The sequence below is a fragment of the Indicator indicator genome, chromosome 17, assembly GCF_027791375.1.
Source record: "Indicator indicator isolate 239-I01 chromosome 17, UM_Iind_1.1, whole genome shotgun sequence".
Taxonomy (NCBI): Eukaryota; Metazoa; Chordata; class Aves; order Piciformes; family Indicatoridae; genus Indicator; species Indicator indicator.
In genome coordinates, this window is record NC_072026.1 from 17,823,368 (window position 1) to 17,842,257 (window position 18,890).

Consider the following 18,890-nt stretch of genomic DNA (forward strand, 5'->3'; position numbering starts at 1 on the left):
CATTGTGCCTGTATTTAAAATAAAATATAACTGGATCTTTTACTAGTTCAACATTGCTTCCAGCTTAAGTTTGACAGTTCTTGCCATACTTATGTTACCTACCTGTTTTCATTGTCTGCCCAGAGTAGGAGTTACTTGTCTGTATAGCCAAGTGGACTAAGTTTTGTGAGCTTGTGTTGTCCCACTGGTGTTTATTTCAGAAACAGTTGGATATAGGATGTTTTTATCTGTAGTTGGCCATTGGCCATTCTCTATGTTCTGCTGACATATTGGACAAGTTCAAGTGATTCCTCATATGTACAGACAGATTTTGGGGTTAGCTGAGCTAATGTAGGACTCCCTAGAACTGCTGAACTGCAAGCAAAGAGCTGAGCTTAGCTATGAATGGCATCTAGATAATCTCTTTCAGAAATAATGAGGGTTTTTCCAGAGCTTAACATGGAATGCTGTGGCAGATATATCACTGAATAGTTATTTTAAGTGTTTTTAAAAGCAAGACAGAGCCTTCTGAGTAAAATCAAGTGAAAGGTGCTTTGGGATGGGGTGAGTTATGCCTGTAGTAGACTACACTGTACTGGTAACAGGACCACATATTTCTTACTCATGTTGACAAATTTATTTCTTCAATTTGCAAGCATATGGCTCTGATGGTTGAGGCATCTCTCTAGAAACGACATTAGCAATCAGAAGTGCTATGGAAGACAAATATCTATGCACTTAATACATTATTTGAAATGCTGTAAGAGAATACTAGTTTTTAAATTCTGTACAGGTACTTCACTGTGCCTTAATGCCCTAATGTCAGCGTGGGGAAAATACTTTAAAATGATCTGTGCCATTGTTACTTTAAAGTGTAGCAATTTGAAACATAATCATTAGTAGCAGTCATTTCTCTGTCAAACAAAAGTTTATGGTTCATTGCAGTAGAAGAAACTGTGTTTTTACAAAAAGATCCACAGTATTTTCCACCTTGTGCAGTTTAAATTGCTGAAACAGATTTTGCCCAATCTGGCACATTAGTGGGTATAAAATAGACAATGCCTTCTGGCATGAGAAATTTAATGCCTGCATCTGTGACTTTTCTCTCCGTAATAGAATCTGAAGTTGGCATTTTGCATCGTAATCAAAAGTCAATCTTGCACTGTATGATGACTTCTGTCATTCTTTTCACTCACGTACGCTGCAATATTGAAATGTCAGGAACTCACTCAGCGTGTTTTTATGCATGTAGTAAATACACAGTTAGGTACATCAGATACTGGAAGACTTTTTTCCTCTACTAGCGCTCCTGTATTGCATTCAACATGGACATACTGATGGTAGCTTATGCGTCATCTCATTAAAAGTTTTTTGACAGCCATGTTCTCCTTCGTTGACAAACGTCAGTGAGGATGACAGGGAAATAAAAACTTCACAGAGGTTTTGTGTGCTAGTTCTAAGGTGCAATTTCTGAAAGAGATCCTGTTGGAGACTCAGTAGGGTTCTGGATTGGCTTACGTTCTCCAAATTGCTTACTTGAACTTTCCCAGTCTGTGAAGATTTTGAGGATACTAACGTGTAATAAATCGTATGCGAAACTGTGGTAGCTGTGAATTTTCAAGCTACAATTTGGATTCTACATTAAACAAAGTTATTTTATGTGGCATACGTTTTAAGGATCCACTTCTCTCCCTGAAGTGTAAATATCAAGGACAAAATTAAAGGATAGTCCAAATGACTCTCCTGGGCTGTTGGCTATTAAAGAAATTAAAGCATTTAAGAAATTCTGGCTGTAGTTAAACCAATTCGGATTTCAAGACTGCTTTAAATGACTTCTCAAATTATGTAATCCATTTAGAATGTCATAATACAGGCCACTAGAGAGGGTGCAAGCTACAAAACAGCATTTACTACTTTCTTTTCTGCTTTATGTGTTCTTGCATTTGCACTTTCATTGATGTAAGAAGGGTTGTTACACATTTGGAAGCATGGCTTGTGCTTCAGTTAATTGGAAAGACCAAACTCATGTTACATGCCAAGAGTCTGAAAGGAGGTCTGTTGGATGAAGTTGCTCAACACCTTTTCTGCTCTTTAGTAACAACAGATAGGTTGTGTTACATTAGTTTTGCTCCTTTGCTTTCTTTGTATTTGCAGCTTTCTGCAGGTTTTATACATGTGTACCACTGACTGCACTGTGCCGTAGCGAGTTACAGCATCTCTGTAACAGTCTGATGCACAAACCAAGGAAGGCTAGATTTTGGAGAAGCAAAGCTAGATTTTGGAGAAATAATGACAGTGCAATATTACTGGCTTCTGAAATAAACACCACAGGATTTAGCATGTTGAGTTAACATTTCCAAGTCTGGATGCAATGAATAGAGCTTGCAAGTCCAGTTGCTTCTTTCCTTTGTGTCACTTAAGATTTGCCTTATACCTTGGCCAGGAAGTTTTGCTTTAATATGTTCATTTAATAAATGGAGCTTATAATTACAAAACCACTGTTTTCAAAACTAAGTCAACTTTTCATATTCTGAAAGACATTTGTAATTAACATGTAACATCAGAGTAAGGTGTGTTTCTGGTGTGCTTTGTGGGAGATACCCTTATCCCCAGTAGAAAGCTATTGAAGACAAGTTCTATTTCTGTTTATGTTTCTGAAACTGGGACACTGCTTTCTAAAAGATTTTTATTTGTAACATGTAACATCAATTATCAATCAAATGATAAAACTTAACTTCTGCAATGTACTCCTGTTCACCATTTACTCAGTGAGGTAAACCTGAGATGTCAATGGCAGCATTGTCACCTAACGAGAGTTCAGAGAAAGTAGAGGTTGGCACACAGAGAATTTATTTAGGTCACAAAAAGAAACAAAAAGTTGGATGGTATGACCTGTCCAAAGCAAGGAAGGGATTTCATGTTCTGAAAAGTCATTTGGGAGATGAATGTGTTCATACTGTGCTGTGCTTTGGAAAGCAGTTTCAACAACTGGCTCATGCTAGAAGTGGTAGTGATACTGCATTTACAGATCCTAGAACATTGAATTGATTGTTAATTTGTGTTGTGTGCATCAGAATTACTCTTTTATTCTTCAAATGTGGGCACGTAATTGCTGGAACTGAGAAGCAGATTCATTCCCTAAACCAGAGTACAGTTCTGTACGTATGTCGCTATTAAACATAAGCTACCCACAGAATGTTTTCTTTTTGTTCTGTGGATATACTGAGTCTTTCAGGATTATGAGTGGTGTTTGTAATTTCCTAAGCTCCAGAGAAGAGAACATGCTGCTTATGATCCTGAATTTAGGCCTAACAGGCAGTGCTTTGTTTATTATTATTTTTCCCCCACTGTCTTGCTTGTCAAGCCAATCTTGTTTATGGCATTTGAGAAGCTGAAAATCTCTTAATAACTTGTACCAAAAATGTCTTTCAACATTTTAGCTTACGTAGCATATATTCTTTTCTTTTAGATGTGTGCTTAAAATCTCTGTGTCATCCTTTTCTTTATATCAGATAGATCTATTTTCTTTCAGTGACATGTGAAAAGGTCATATACCTTTGTATTGTGAGGACTTTTTCTGGATCCCAGTTAAGTCTCCTTCCTTTCTCTCTCTAGATGGAGGACAGTATTGCAGTCTATACCTTCTGCATGTACATGCCTCATTAAAAATCATGTTGTACTGAAAGATAATTAGTTGTAGTGAGAGATTCAGTCTGAACTCTAAAGCCAAGAACTACTTGCAGCTGGACTTGATGGAAGGTGCTCTTATCTTAATTGTGGTTCACCTCTGCATGTAAAAGGACCCAACAATAGAATCAAAACACAACTGCTTTATTTTAGGTTAACTAAGATAATGATGTTAATGTAGAAGTCCAGTGATAAAGCACAGCTGTGTCATTGCTTTCCTTCACCATTCCCTGTCACTGTTGTGATAAGGCAGCTAAAATAGACTGCTGGTGAATGAAATCTTAGCATGCAAATTAGAAATACAAATGCACATCTAAGTGTGAAATGTATCTGTTAAAAATTCTCTTTCAAAGCTTTTTCCAATTACATGTTTTCAGTTATAGTACATTGTCATAATACATAAACAAAAAAACATTGCCATTTGGGCAGACTTACTGGTTTTTTTTTTTCCTAAACTTTAAAAGATGCAGGAAAAAAAACATCTCTGGAAGATTTACATTAAAAAGAGTGTATTATGCATGATTCATCGATGGCTAAGCATAAGTGGTCTATGCCAGAAAGCTTTACCTGTTTTTTTGGGAAGAAAATTATGATGTGCCCTGGCTATCGAAGATACTCTCCAGATTTTTCTTTTGTTTTTAAGGTATTTAAACTTCCACCCATAAGCTTTTCTAACATTTCGTTTGAGCTTATGAACATAATTTCTTTTACCACAGCTAAAGGTCTGCTTTGTCATTTAGACACTGGTGGCCTAAGAATGTGTTTTTCAGTACCCTTCTTTATTTCTACCAAATTTCTGTTAAAAAGCACAAGATCTTTATCTGGAAGGAGTAGCATTTGCTTGTTACCAGTAGTAGACTTGGTTGGATATCATCTTAAAATTTTGTCTCATCCCACCATTTGCACAGAATGGATCCAGAACTTTGAATGATTAAGTTCAGTGTCCTTCCTGGCAAAAATATTTCTATGGAGAGTTACTTCTACTGTTGCAGTTCATACTAGGACCATCACACTAGGGTGTACTGAAGACTTAGTTTCTGGTAATGGAACTAATGCATGTGGTAGCTCCCAGTGTTTGCAATATTTTATCTGTATATCAAAGCATGACAATGAGCTTGATTGAAGCTTGTCCCCTGCAGAGAGTATAGCTCCATTAGGAAAGAATTCTGGTGGGAGTAGTGACATAGTTGAGAGGTAGCATATTAAGGGAGCTGTTTCAAATCTGGAAGCTGTTCAGTAATGAAGCTTCAAATGTGGCATAGCATGTTATATACCTGTGTGTGCTTGAATACACGTGCATAAAGATATGTACATATATGTGCCTGGTAATTAAACATGTCATGGTTCACCTCTATCACACAAAAATACATGTATAAATGCATTCATATGTATATACCTGTGAGATTTATCACAGTGTATGTATGTGTGTAGGGTCATATCTAATGTACAGGTATACTCTGAGGGAGACATGCACATGCTGTGCTACTTGGAATCCCTAAGTAGGCTATAGCCAGGACTGCTCACCTAACACCAACAGGACATTTATACTCTTAATAAATATAAACTTATTTAGCAGTATGAATTGAGTAATCAATGGCAGTAATTCCTGCAGATTATGTGCTTGCTCATCCGTTTCGCCTCCAACGGTTTTTAAGACTTTTGTGAAAGACTACTTCCATCTGCCCTCAGGCAATAAGAAATAAATAATCATTAGTATGCTCAGAATGTAGTTATGGTACAAATACTGTCTAGACTTAAAAATCCACTAGCTCATTTGCTTCATATAGACTTCATTTTGCTTACTGAAGTAATTTATATCATTAGCTCTCACTGTAGAACCTTTATTAAATGTGGGTATAGCCATCTCTGTTCTGCATCATGACCAGAGACCCTTTGATTTTATTATTCAGGAGACACTGCTTCTAATCAAAATGTATCATTTCACCTCTTGTTTTAGGGGAAAACTCTTACTCTGATTCAATCTTGTTTTAGAAAGGATTAGTCTGTCCTTTGGTACTATTACTGCATTACTGTAAATATAAAATGCTTAGCTTGAGCGTGGGGACTAGCTAGTGTTTGACACTAACATGAGATTAACTGCTTGTAGCATTTTTTAAGAAGTACTCTGTCTACCAGACGTGCACTAAGCCTTCTGTAGCGTGCAGTTTGTGCAGCTGCTTTCTCCAAAAGATGTGGATGGGATTTTAATTTTGTTTTACAAAGGAGGAATTAATATAGGCAAAATAGTGAAGAAAATATTATCACCTTTCATGTCAAAATGACATTGTAGCTTCTCTTTCTGTTATGAATAAATAGCAATATAAAAAATAATACTTTAGCCAGGCGTAGGTTTAATGATGCAAGGTTAATTGAGCTTCATTCAGTATTTGTGCAGAGAGAATATTGATATATCTAGATGCTTGTGTTAGTCTGCCACTAACAGGAAAAAGAACTTTGCAATATATTTAATATACATAACTTTGTATTCACCTAGTTGATATTAATCCTGTATATTAATAATAATTCTGTATGATAATGCTTTAGGTAGTTGAACATAAATGTTGAATTTTGGGCATAGTATTTTTTCTCTGTTTTATACATCATTTTATTATAGTGGTTTGAGGTACACAGGTTGAAAATGCATTATTTCTTTCCATCTTAAAGTGGCAGCAGCACTCTGCAAGCCAGCAGTAAGATACACTCTTTGGGAAGAATGTTGCAGTTCTTCCAGTTTGTGTCCCTCACCATCCACACATTCTCAGAGATGTACTAAGTCTTGCAACCTTGTCTGTGTTTTTGGATACCTATTTATGGATCCATTCTGTATGAATCTGTATATTCATTTTCTCAACTTATTTATGCTATCTGCCTCCACTCCTGCAAATTTGGCTTTCTTTTGACTTCTCAAACTTTCTTTTTTTTTTTTTTAAATGCTGTCCTTTCCACTGTGGATGGTGGGCTCTTAATTCTCCCAGAAAACTCCGAGGGTGGTGAGGTGGATTGGTTATGGCCATTGATTTATTTTACTTTTGAAACACAGTAAATATTTTATTCAGTACAAGGGAATGTCCAGGCTTCACACAAGCTGCTTCCTTTTCTTTTTCTCTGATACTATGCATTTTGGGGTGTTGTAGGAGATTATGGAAGGCTTTCTCTGGTTGTTGCTGGTAGGTTTTGTTTTTCTCCTTTTTCCTTTTTTTTTTTTTTGTTTCTGTTTTTTTGTTTTGTGTTTGTTTTGGTATTTGCCTTATCATTCCTATCTTGAAATAAAATATTTGTGTACTGTATTTATTTGGTTGCTTTCTCCTGCGGCAGTATTAAATGGAACAGTATTGTAATTGCTGCTGCAGGGAGGCTTTCCCAGTAATAGTTCTCGAACAGTGTCTGCCACTGAAGACCAAGTGCTACTTTTTTTCTAGATTATTAGAGTAGTTCTAGTAGGGTGTGTAATTTTCTTGTGGAATGATGGGCACATTGAAGGTGAACAAGCCTTTGTCTTGTGATCCCCGTTTTTGAGGAGTCCAGTGATAGAGAGAGTCTGTTTAGTATGTGCATTTATGGAATGGCTTCAAAGAACTGGCATTTTGCTGCAAGTAGCATTTATGCTTTCATAAATTAAAACTTTACAAGACTTTTAAGAAATTTACATTATTTCCCCTGAAAGAGTAAAAGGTATTCATGTTGCCTCCTCTTCACATTACTGCAGTAGTAAATCTCTAATAAAACAGTTTATGGGAGGAAATGCAGATAGTTTATTATAGTCTATATATATCTTTCCTGTTATGTGGTCTTTTTAAGCTTCTCTTGCAGAACAGCAGCTTCATAAATTGTTTGAACAGAAACTTGTACATTTGCCTGGGCTGAAGGAAAAACCAAACAAACGAACGAACAAAAAACAAACAAAACTCTGAACCAAGAAAAAAACCAAAGCAGAACCCAAATGGGAAGCACAGGTTTTGACCGTAGTCTTGCTTGGATAGGGTTCAAGTTTGTATGCACCTCATTTCAACTTTTCTGAACTAAATTTTCTAAAACAGTTACTCAATACGTTTCCATTTTGATCACAGAGGCTAAGACTTCTTATTTGTTATTGCTTGCTGAATTCCTGTGCACTTGTAAATTCCACACGAAAATAAACTACCCCTCTTGCTAAGTGGTCATGCATTTAAATATTTTCAAATTGCTGGAAACAGTTTAACTTTATCTGTTAATGTTGCCTGTTTACTTACCAGCTGCTATTCTTTTTAAGAACAAAATTGCCGTTTGCATCCTCCTAATTTATTTTCAGTTCTAGCATTTTAATTCAGTGCTGTTTGTTTCCCTATCCAACTACATAACAACCTATTAAAATATTACTGTAATTCAAGTTCTTCAGTTCACACAAAATGCTTATATGACAATAATAATATCAAATGATGAAATTACTGTAGCCACAAACTGAAATATTTGACAATGTTTATTACTCAGACTGCTTTAGGGGTTGATTTCAGAGTTAACTCTTGATTATAATGTTAGTCGTTACAAAGATGCTGTGTCAGCGTAGGTTTATTTTCCCTCAGTTGAGTTAGGTTTAAAAAGCTGTTTCACAATAATTTTAAAGGAAGTACCAATGATGTAATCTTAATATCCAGTGTAAAATAGATTAAATTGAACATAAAAATCAAAGTTATGTCTCTGATAAAGACAACTGTTGGTGTCTTCTGTATTTGAACATGCTTGTGAAAAGTTAAGTCATGCTATTGGCCACTATGAATCATTACTTAGAAGAATATAGAATATTCCAGGAACAGCTTCTTTATTTACAGGATTCCCCCCCCTTATATACTGTTTGTCAGGCCATTCTGAACCAAATTCCTGCTATTCTTGAATCTCATTGTCACAGCATATGTTGTTTTTTAATTACAAGTACGTAGGAAAAGAAGCAGTTCTCCTTGAAAATTCTTTGCAACTTTTGGACCTTGGGATTACTGTCAAAAGATAATAGAAAGCAGAAACACCTTATAAAAAAAAAAAAAACCCAAGTGATGTGCTTATCTTGACTACCCGAAGAATCCTTGGGTTATCTGGGATGCAGTTGCTTGCAGTCAATAGAGGGTGTTGACTTGGCTGACTACTGAACAGGAGATAATGTGCTGGATGTTCTCACCTCTTGTTCCCCATATGAAAAGTTGATAGTGGCACTGTCTGTTTAAGAATTGACCAGAATTATATGCATGTCACTAAGGATTGGGTAGTTTGTAGAGTATAAATCTCCTCTGAAACAAAGTATACTTCAGATATTGTATTCTCAGTTTAGAGGAAGGGTGTGAAATGTTGCAGATGTTACAGTGCTCTTTGGGGCAAGGGGGTGCTGAGATTGCTTGCTTGGCCTTGAAAGCACATATTTGTTAACTGTACAAGAGAAGATGAAAAAAAAAGAAAATGCAATTTGGGTCTAATATACATCTTTAAATCGAGAGGAAGTGTTCTAGCCAAACCATTCTTTATGATTAAATTGAGAATAAGTGGACTTGATGGATTACATCATAAATGTCAAGGTTGTGGGCTTAGTTTGTTTTAATATTGCAGTTTGACCAGGAACTTCTCTGCAGAGACTCTGTCACATTTCCTCTAGTTCTGGAATTTCGTTATGGAATAGTATTAACCTCCAAAACAGTTATGATTACCAGTGGAGGTTTCTCTCAGGGTGAATCGATTAGTGTTGTTTAACACAAGTTAAAGAAAGAGTGGTTTGTATAGGAATAGCAGATGGCAGAATAAGCAGTGTTTCTTTAGAGTAGCCTTTTATTTATTTCTGCTGTAATTATCAGTTACTTTTATTAGTTAGATCTACCTTTGATGTTAACAGAGGGTTTCACATATGTTGGTCCAGAAATCAGTTGAGTTTGAATAGAAGAAAAATATTTGATCTTTTCTCCATGTCTGTTCCTTGAATCACTTCTGTAACAGTTCATGCATTAATAAGATCATTCATTTAACCAACTACATGCATTAATAAGGTAAAAATCTCTTTGAACTTCAGCTACATTTTAATCTTTGAATTAGATTTAAAAGAATGAAATATTATTTTTTTAACCAATAAATTTGAATAGAAATTGAATAATTTGAAGTAATGGTAGAATTAAGTGGTGACATTTCAACATTAAATATGATGATTTGGTGTATTACATTAGATATTTTTACTTAATTTTTATGAAGAGTAGGATTTTTATGAGCAGTAATTCAGAAAAATGTGAAACTACTTCATGGATTCATTTTCCTTAGTACTGTATATACTGACACGGTTTTCCCCCCTTCTGATAGCCCTTCTGGCATCTGGAATGTTTTTAATCATTATCATTTCTTTCTTAGTTTCAGCTCAGACTTTGAAGAGCAACCTTGACTCAATGAAGCATCAGATCCAGCGCCTAGAAAAAGACATTGAGAATTTCCCTAAAACACAGGATGAACATGACAAGTTTGTAGAGAAGATGAGCATATCCTTTTGGCATGTTTTTGTTGATGGTCTGAACATTCTCATCATCTGGTTAAGTATATGCAGCACTTGAAGACAGTTTTAAGTCACTTTTTGCATCCTTTAATTCTAGTGCAGTGAAAAGCATAACAGAACATGGTGAATGTCAGAGAATATGTAACTGAGTATAACTTAAAGCATAAAGTCATACTTCCAAGATGAAACCAGATAGCTTTCTTGGAAGAAGTAGTTGTAGTGACCACTCATAAACACAGCATTCAGGTTTTTGCCTTCAATAATGGTATTTAATGGTAAGATAATTGTTGAGTCAGTTTAGGCTAGAAAACTGTCAGCAGTGGAACTGAAAGTAGTTGTTATTTTTGCTTCAGATATGCTGTTTTTTTGAAGGATTTTATTAATGGTTTTTATTTATATATTTTAACATCATTTTAGGGAAAAAAAAATCCTTTACATTCCTTTGCGATTGTCCTGTTTTTGTAGGAAATAGAGGCTGTGGGTTCTTTAAGCACTAGGATAGGAACATGTGATGTCTGTCTAGCCCATTTTCCCTCAAACTTTCATATATCCAGCTTTACTTTTGCTCAAAAGTATAAAGGAAGAAGTGAAAACAAGTGGAGTCAAGAATCTCACAAAATTGAGAGAGAGACTAAGTAAAAGTCCTTTCTTAGTTAGAAGAAAAATTCGGGTTTGATTTTGCACAAACCATAGTTCTGCATATATGGAATTATTTTGAGTATGGTGCATGGCAAACTCCAAGGCTTTTTGTGCCTTAAAGAAGCTCAGATATTTCATGTGGCATCTTGCTGCAACCAGGCAGATTGTTATCTAGAGCAATTTGTAGCTGCTCTTTTCATTAGTAAGTGGATATACTGAAGGGGTTCTGCTGTGTATTTGGAAGTAAGTTTTGGGGGAATTAACAATCCAAATGGATTCAGTGACAGAAGCTCACAAGAAGAAATTTAATATGTTCTCTATATGGATTTATTTTAAGTTTCTGACAAGACTGAAGACAAGAAGCTTAAGGGAGACAACTCATGACAAAGTGGAAAACGGTGGCATGTTACAGATGTATTCTTTTCCACCTTGTCTTATTTTCAAGGTTAAGAGTCTTGCTAGGAATCACATTCATCAATTCTGCTATTAAAAAAAAAAAAAGCTTATTCTTTCCCTGAGATACATTCACATCAGAAAATCTTATAATAATGCCTTGTAGCTGTCCTTTACTTTGTCATTGTGTGTGTGGGCTGAACACTGTCAAGTAAGCCCCACTTTTGTTCATAAGTGAGTTTAACATATTGAAATGCACTTCTTTCAACCATGTTGTCTTGTTAAACTTGACAGCTCAGTTATACAGGTAGTATACCTTATTTTTCAGTTGTGTTGAGTAAATACTTGGCTATTTGTTGTTTTGCTACCAATGTATTTGGTATACTTACAAAAATGATTGGCATGGTTCAAGTGATTTGGTGTGAAAAAAGAGCTAATTAGGTAATGCATTCCTTTTTCTGTTCTGTGGTTTACCACCTGAACTCTTCAAAGAAGAAAGATCATCTGACAATGCCAAAAAATTTAGATTTCTGTTTTGTTTTTTTTTCAGTGTCCTTTTTTGTTGTTGTTGTATTGGCAATAATAGGAAGATGCAGTGAAATTTTGGAAAACTAATTGTTGGAGGTCTCTTGGGCAGCCTTGCTTCAGTCCATGTACATTGATGTCACAGCTAGATTAACAGTTCCTGGTAATTAAAGTAGGCACCCTGAACTGCAGATATCTGACAGCTTTTATCATATAGTGAATTGGGTGGCTTGACAAAATAGATAAGACTGTAAGAAATGAACTGATTATGCCTAAGGATTTATGTTTTCATAATTAATAGATGACCTGATAAATGATGGTTTTTTTTTTTTTAAAGTCATCTCCAGTTATCTCAACTGATGAAATTTGTTTCTGCTTATAATTGAATATTTTAACTTCTCTACCTTCCCTTATTTTTTTCATTTTAGATGGAAGAGTAAGTGTCTGGGCAGGAGGGGGGTAGGAGGGAAATGACGTTTTAGTCTCCAATATATACTACTTCTGTTTCTGACAGTTTGGTGAAGAGTTGTTGATACTGAAATTAGAAAGTTAAAAAATTTTAAGCTGAGCATCTTTCTGACTGCTTGAGTGTTTCAGAAAATTTGAGATGTGTCTGAATATAAATCATCTCTCAGTAGAGACTTTTAGGATGCAGAAATTAAAGGAATAGTTTCTTTGTTCCTGTTAATGCACAAAGCTGTTTACTTGTAGTGTGCATGAGACTTTCTTCAGAGAATATGACAGAAATATTGCTTGGTATCATACTAAGGTAGGAGATCAATTATAATAAAATACTATTCATAATAATTAATGCATAATGATAAAACTAATATTAATAATATAGAAGCAAATGCTCTGAGAGAGGTCACTTAATTTTACTTTTTTAAACTCCTGTAGCAAGTGAGGTTTTGGTACTGTGTACTTTTTAGTACAAAAAGATTAATAGGAATTCTACTTCCATTTTCATTTATGATTTTTTTTCTTGACCTATTTCGAAGCAGGATAATTTGTGATTCACAATCAGTTTTTTATTTAAAGTATGCAATTATTCATCTTGGTACATGGTACTTCATGTACCTCTTGAATGCTTCAGAATAATTTATCTTCAATTCCTAAAGTAGTTTTAAAGACAGAAAGAGTAGTATGTCACTATTCCACAAGCTGTTAAAAAGTTGCAATGTATTGCAGAAGTAATATATTCAATTAAATATAATCCATTGAATAAAAAAATGTTGAATTAAAGCTACTAAAATTAAATTAATGTCATTTTGACTGCAGTCTACTAATTTGATCCATATCAAAAGGTTATTTTAATACGTTTTTATTAGCTCCAAGCTGCGGAAAATGGGTTAATATCATCTGAACAGTTTATATGTAAAGTAAGAGTATAGGCAACAAAATGAAGTAACTGAAACACCATCAGTTTTACAGCAGTTTCTGTAGAGCCATGCAGGTGTTCACATGAAATGGTTCTGTAGTAGTGTCAGTGTGACTTCCTGCTTAAAGGTGTCTTGTTTTTTCCATTTATGATCATGTTGATTGCTATCTTTTAAAAGCAATTAATAATCACCAGATTTGATTTCAAGCATGATGAAACAGGCTTAACCAAAAATGCCATGGTCAACTTCATATCTTCATCTAAAAGCATATAGTTTGTGACCATGTACAATCTTGTACATGTACAATCCAAGTAGCTGAAGTTCTGCTACGTCTGTAATAGAATGTGCCAATCATTTTTCTCTCAACTATGCACAGTGATGGTGGTTTGACTCCTTTTTTTTTTTAAGTTCTAGCCATCTTGGCACTTAAAAAGCTGTTCAAGTTTTTTGGGACCTGTTTGTTAGATGTCTTTTCCTCCATGTGAGAAGTTTTATACTGTGATCAGGTTACTTAAATTTATCTGCAATATTGAAATAGATTAATTCTATTAGGACTTGTTTTCCTAGTCTATTTTTTCATATGCATTGGAAATACTGATTTCAACTAAACACACTGTTTCAGTAATTTTGTAGCTTAATGGAGTAGAAGAGTAAAAAATGTAATACTATTTATCTCTTTTACTATGTCTTAAAACTGGCTGTATTCACCATCCTTGTAGTGGAATTTTACATTCAATTAGCAAGCATGTTCAAACGTATTTCCATGATCACTACTTGCTGGGACACAGTTCTGCATCTTGTAATTCTGGCTCTGTGTTGTTTGTAGTGAACTCTGGGGACTTTTTGAGATAGTTCTATGGAAATACTTCTACGAGATTCTGAAGTGATTTTTGTAGTTGCTGTCTTGCTGTCATGCTAGGATTTTTGTTTGCCTGCCTTATATTGTGTGGGTTAAGTAATATTTAGTGTATTCTGAAGTAACTGGGATCATGAAGCTAACCTGTATGGTTGACCACCAGAAAGACTTGTTTTCACAATAAGGATTACAGCTATGCTGTAATGGAAATTAGAATATAGTGTGGTTAAGCCAAAACAGAATCAGAGTGATTTAAATACTCTTTCTGTCAGTTTTATGTCATCTTAAACAAGTTGTGTGATTCTTGAGATGACTTCTTCATGATCTGATTCATGGCTAAAATTGTGCTTTAGTTGAAGATCAAATGGTAAATAATTTAACTTTAAATGTGAGAGGTTTCTTTTATAATTAGTACGACTTCATGTAGCACTTGGGAGTCTAGTTCAGCAGTCTAGAAAACTACAGACTATGACAAATCTGCCTTTCACTCCTTGTTTTATTTCAGTGTTTGTGCCTCTAAGATTTTTTTTTTTTTTTTTTAAGTGAGATCCTGTGAATTTTATGCTTAACTTGCTGGAGCTGTATATGCTGTTGTCTTTTTAGTGCTGTTAAAGCATGAATATCTAGTTGGGGACTGAGGAAGATACTCCGATTCATTTGGTTTAACTTTAAATGTTATTAAGAAAGATTAAAGACAGCAGGATGAAAATCTGTTTCAGAAGGAGTAGATGGAAAATTGTACAGAGTTAACTTACTAAGCATTAATCTTGACTTGGAACTATAGCTACATAAAAAACAAATGCCACCTCTTCTCCCAACCCAACATGCACATGCAACCTATCAGTGACAAAGGTTTATTCCTCTAAGGCAGGAGTTGTGAGCTTTGCTCTGAGAAGGAAGAGGTGGTAAATCTAGGGTGGCAGGAGGACACTAAGTTTGATCATTAGCCTTTAGGTTCATTCTTTTTATTGTCCTCCTAGGTAGTGAGGCTGACTTTTTGATGATGGTTATACAGTTGGCAAATAGTCTTGCATGCGAGTATGTTCTTAAATGAAAGTTTTGTTTGGTTTTTCTGGTTTTTAGCTTTGTCGTTTACCCTAAAAAGAGATATTTACATGCTTAATCTTGTTAAAATCTTCTGCCTGCCAGAGCAATAAATGGTGCCACTGGGTTCTTCTGATTGCATGCATGCAAAGAATTAAAAGCTTATTTTTAAAGAATTGCAAAATTAAGGGAACTGTGAATGAAAGCACAAGAATTACTGCAGATAAATTTTCAAAGCAGTATGCATTCATTTTGCCATTAACTAGCACAACAGCGATTTGTGAACTAATTTTCATGTTCAGAAAGGAACAGCATTCATTAATACAGAATCCTTTTTATGAAATAAGAAAGCTGCCTTCATGAAAAGCGTAAGTTCTCATTTGATATGTATTTATGCTTGTAGTTCTATTTATTAATGACTTACTTCATAACTAAATATGAATTTTTTTAATTCCTTACTTGATGTGCTTCAGTTGTAATGAAATGATCTAGGGAGAAGTCTACTTTAAGCATTTTTGGGACTTTTATGCAGTGACAATGTCAGATACTTAATACAAACCAGGAATTGGCTAGTCATTTGCTTGCATGATCCATTGTACTGCAGAATCTCTTAGAGCTGGCCACTAGGGAAGAAACAGATGTAAAGTTGAATCACAATTTCAGCATCTGGAAATGGCTGTGAACTTTTTTTTTCTTTCCTTTCTCAGGCTGAGCAGTAGGACATCATTTACACACTGACATGGAGTGCTGAAAGGATGTTAATGGCATTAACACTCTTGTCATATGTTATGTTAACACTTGGGATTTCCTTCTAGCTTGTTATGGAAAAATAATTCCCTGAATGTGTTTGGAGATGTCATTTTTTGGAAAGCCTGTTTCTGGTTTTCAGACAATTTGAAATGAGCTGGTGCCTTCGTTCCAGCATGAGAATGAATATTAATATGTGAATTTGCTCCTAACTAGGAACTTATCAAAAGTAACAGCAAAGGGAGAAAATTTCAAGGAACTTTTTTCTATGCCACTCCATTTGAAAATGTAATTGCCTATTTGCTTGAATGTGCTTTTTAAGTGTAGAGGTATTTTCAGTACTTGGAGAACTGGAAAAGAACTGTTCAATGGTTTTTTTTCAAGTTCTAGGTCATGTATAATCCTTAAGAGACTGGTATGCATCTGCTTTTTCTTGCAGTACTTAGATAAGGGTCTTGTTCTTGTTCTCTACAAAAATGATAGCTGAGAACACTTCCATTGGAAAGTGCAGTTCTTGACTAGCAGAGGTGTTTTGGGAAAATAGTGGTTATTTATCCGGATGGAATTATTTTTCAAAATAGAATGAGAATGTAGTCAGCTAGAGAAAGTTTGGAGTAAAAACAGTAAGAGGAGAATGGAAAGTAGCTAGTGAATGGCAGAATGAAGACTGAGAATCCAAGTTTTCAGGTAAGAGGCACAGTGTCGGAATGAAAAGGTTTAGAGATACCCTTACCAGTGGCAGAAGTTCAAAAAGATGCCAGCTTTCAAGTTTCACCTACACCTTAAATTTACAAATGTCTTTCCTTCTTTATAAACCATTGTAAGCTTAGTACTTTTAATTTGGAAAACACTTTAAGCAGGAAATGTGAGACCTATTAAGCTGTAAATATTGTTATTTATTGTTAATTTTATATTTGTGTTTTGTTTTTTCTTGGCTTATATCTCTTCAGAGCTGCAGTCACATAGGTGAACATGTGTAGGCCTGCTTTTGACTGTAAGCAATTTTTTCTCCTGTTTGATGTTCTGGTTCTCTGGATTGCTATTATTGTAGTGCATTCTTAATTATTTAAATTGTTCATGTTGCAAGGGACTTGATTGAAAAAGAATGGCATTCAAGTACAAAGAATACCATTTCCCTCCCCCCCAGCTACAGACTTGGGTCAGTTTGGATTCATTGTTAATGGGATATTAAAGATCTCTTACGATCTCTTAAAAATCTCTTAAGATCTTCCACTTTCTACTGCATATTCTCTAGGCTTTTTACTCAAATTTCCATAGCTGATTAACAGGATGAGCAAAGAGGAAAAAAAATACCATGTAGTTGATATACACTAAATTTTGCATCCAGAAAGCTGAATTTGTGAATTGCCAGATTTTGAGATTTCAGTGAGTCACTTGGTTGCTTGACTGACATCTGCCAAATGTGTGCCCCCCAAATCTGCACCATTTTGTGTTGCTCCCAATGCAAGATAAGAATCATTGAAATGCATTTTTGAAAGGGAAATCAACAAAAGATCATTTTATGAGAGGTTACATTTAAACCCCTTTTATCTCTGAACACTTGCATCATATTTAAATGGGTATGCTAAGACAACCAAGGCACTTGATTGAACTGATTGTACTTGCAGTTCTTAGAAGTACATCTGAAGGTCTGACTTATTTCATCAACACAGGGAGAAAATCCCACTCTTGAAAGCACTGTGGTAGAAGATAGGAAGAATTATTATATTAATATAATCTACTTTTCTTTTCTAGACTAGCAGCTTTTTTAGAAAATTCCAGGCATCAATGAATAAACTTGTTTTTTTTTTCCCATATTTGCATTGCTAATTGTTCAATTTTGTAGTATCTTAAATGTTGAGTCTTATTGAAGAGCTGACACTGCCAAGTTCAAAATCAGATTACAGGCAATTTGTGTGACGCTTAGTTATTTATATTTAATTCACATTATTAAGCTAGGGGATAAAAAAGGGAATGATTTTGTTGAGCCCAAATGTACTTGCATTGTTTACTTAGTCTTTAGAGAGTGTGTCTACCCAGCATCTAAAATGATCTGCTTGTGCAGACTACCCAAAAGGTACAAGTTTAAAAATTAGATAAGCAGCAGGTCAGAAATATGGCCAGGAGCAATTGCAGTTAAAAGACACGATAACATAAACATGTTCCAATGATATCAATCCTGAACAGCAGAGCAGTACTCACAGAGGCAGTCTTTTGGGGTGGTTTTGGTTGTTGTTAGGAGGTGGTGGGGTTCATTTATTTATTTATTTATTGTAGTTGTTGGGATTTTTTTTGTGTGTGGGTTTTGGGATTTTTTTTGTTTGTTTGTTTAGTAGATCATCTTATTCAGAGACAGGCATGACATAGCTGTTGCTGTTCTAGTTAATTTCCAGTGAGAAATGTCACTATGGCCTCTGTGGCATTTACTGTTTGTTTCACTTATCTAATTTTTCACTCTGCAAAAATAAAAGAATCCCCCACTAAAATTCTCTGAAACATTTGCATGACTGCTGTCAAATATAACATAAGGAGGTATTTTTCATGAAGGTCAGTAGACATCATTGAATTAGGTTAAATATGATGTTTGTGCTATGTGCAAATATTCTACACCTGCAACACATTGTCTTACTGTGTTTGTTGTAATATGAAGCAGGTAGAAGTTGTGAATCTTTGTGCAAAGTTAACTTACAAAGATACATTGCTGAGAGAAGGCAAGCTATTTTACCATCTTAACAAGACTCCTTTTCTTGTTTTACTGGAAACCATTTGGGTTTGGTCTCCTTATTTAATACAGTACATGGTGCTGTTGCTAGTTGTTTTCCCAAATAAATCAGTTTGTCATGATACTGTTAAAATCTTTATGGGAATTCTGAGAAATACTACTTTTTACAATTTCAGAGTTCCTATACAGGTTTTTATACTAACCATTTAAAATGAAGCTTTGATTTCATTCATTGACTAATGTGCTTCGAGGATCCATGGTTACTAAGATGCAAGCCCTGTAGAATTAAAGAGACTTTCCATTTAAAGATGAGTTTAACCTTGCAGAGAAAAAACACTTTTGGTATCTTTCAGCTTGATCACGTCCAGACTTCCTTCTCAAGGGACAGTGTAACATTAAGTATTTTCTCCTTAAACTGTTTCTTTGACA

The 18,890-nt window shown here is 34.9% G+C and overlaps 1 protein-coding gene across 1 annotated transcript in view; it reads left to right on the plus strand.

Annotated features, from left to right (window-relative positions):
* DIAPH2 (diaphanous related formin 2) overlaps positions 1-18,890 on the plus strand; it is a 221,794-nt gene that overhangs the window by 96,014 nt on the left and 106,890 nt on the right. Inside the window, exon 24 of the mRNA XM_054388824.1 lies at positions 10,018-10,142. Within this exon, the coding sequence (XP_054244799.1) occupies positions 10,018-10,142 (125 nt within the window). The remainder of the gene's footprint in view (positions 1-10,017; positions 10,143-18,890) is intronic.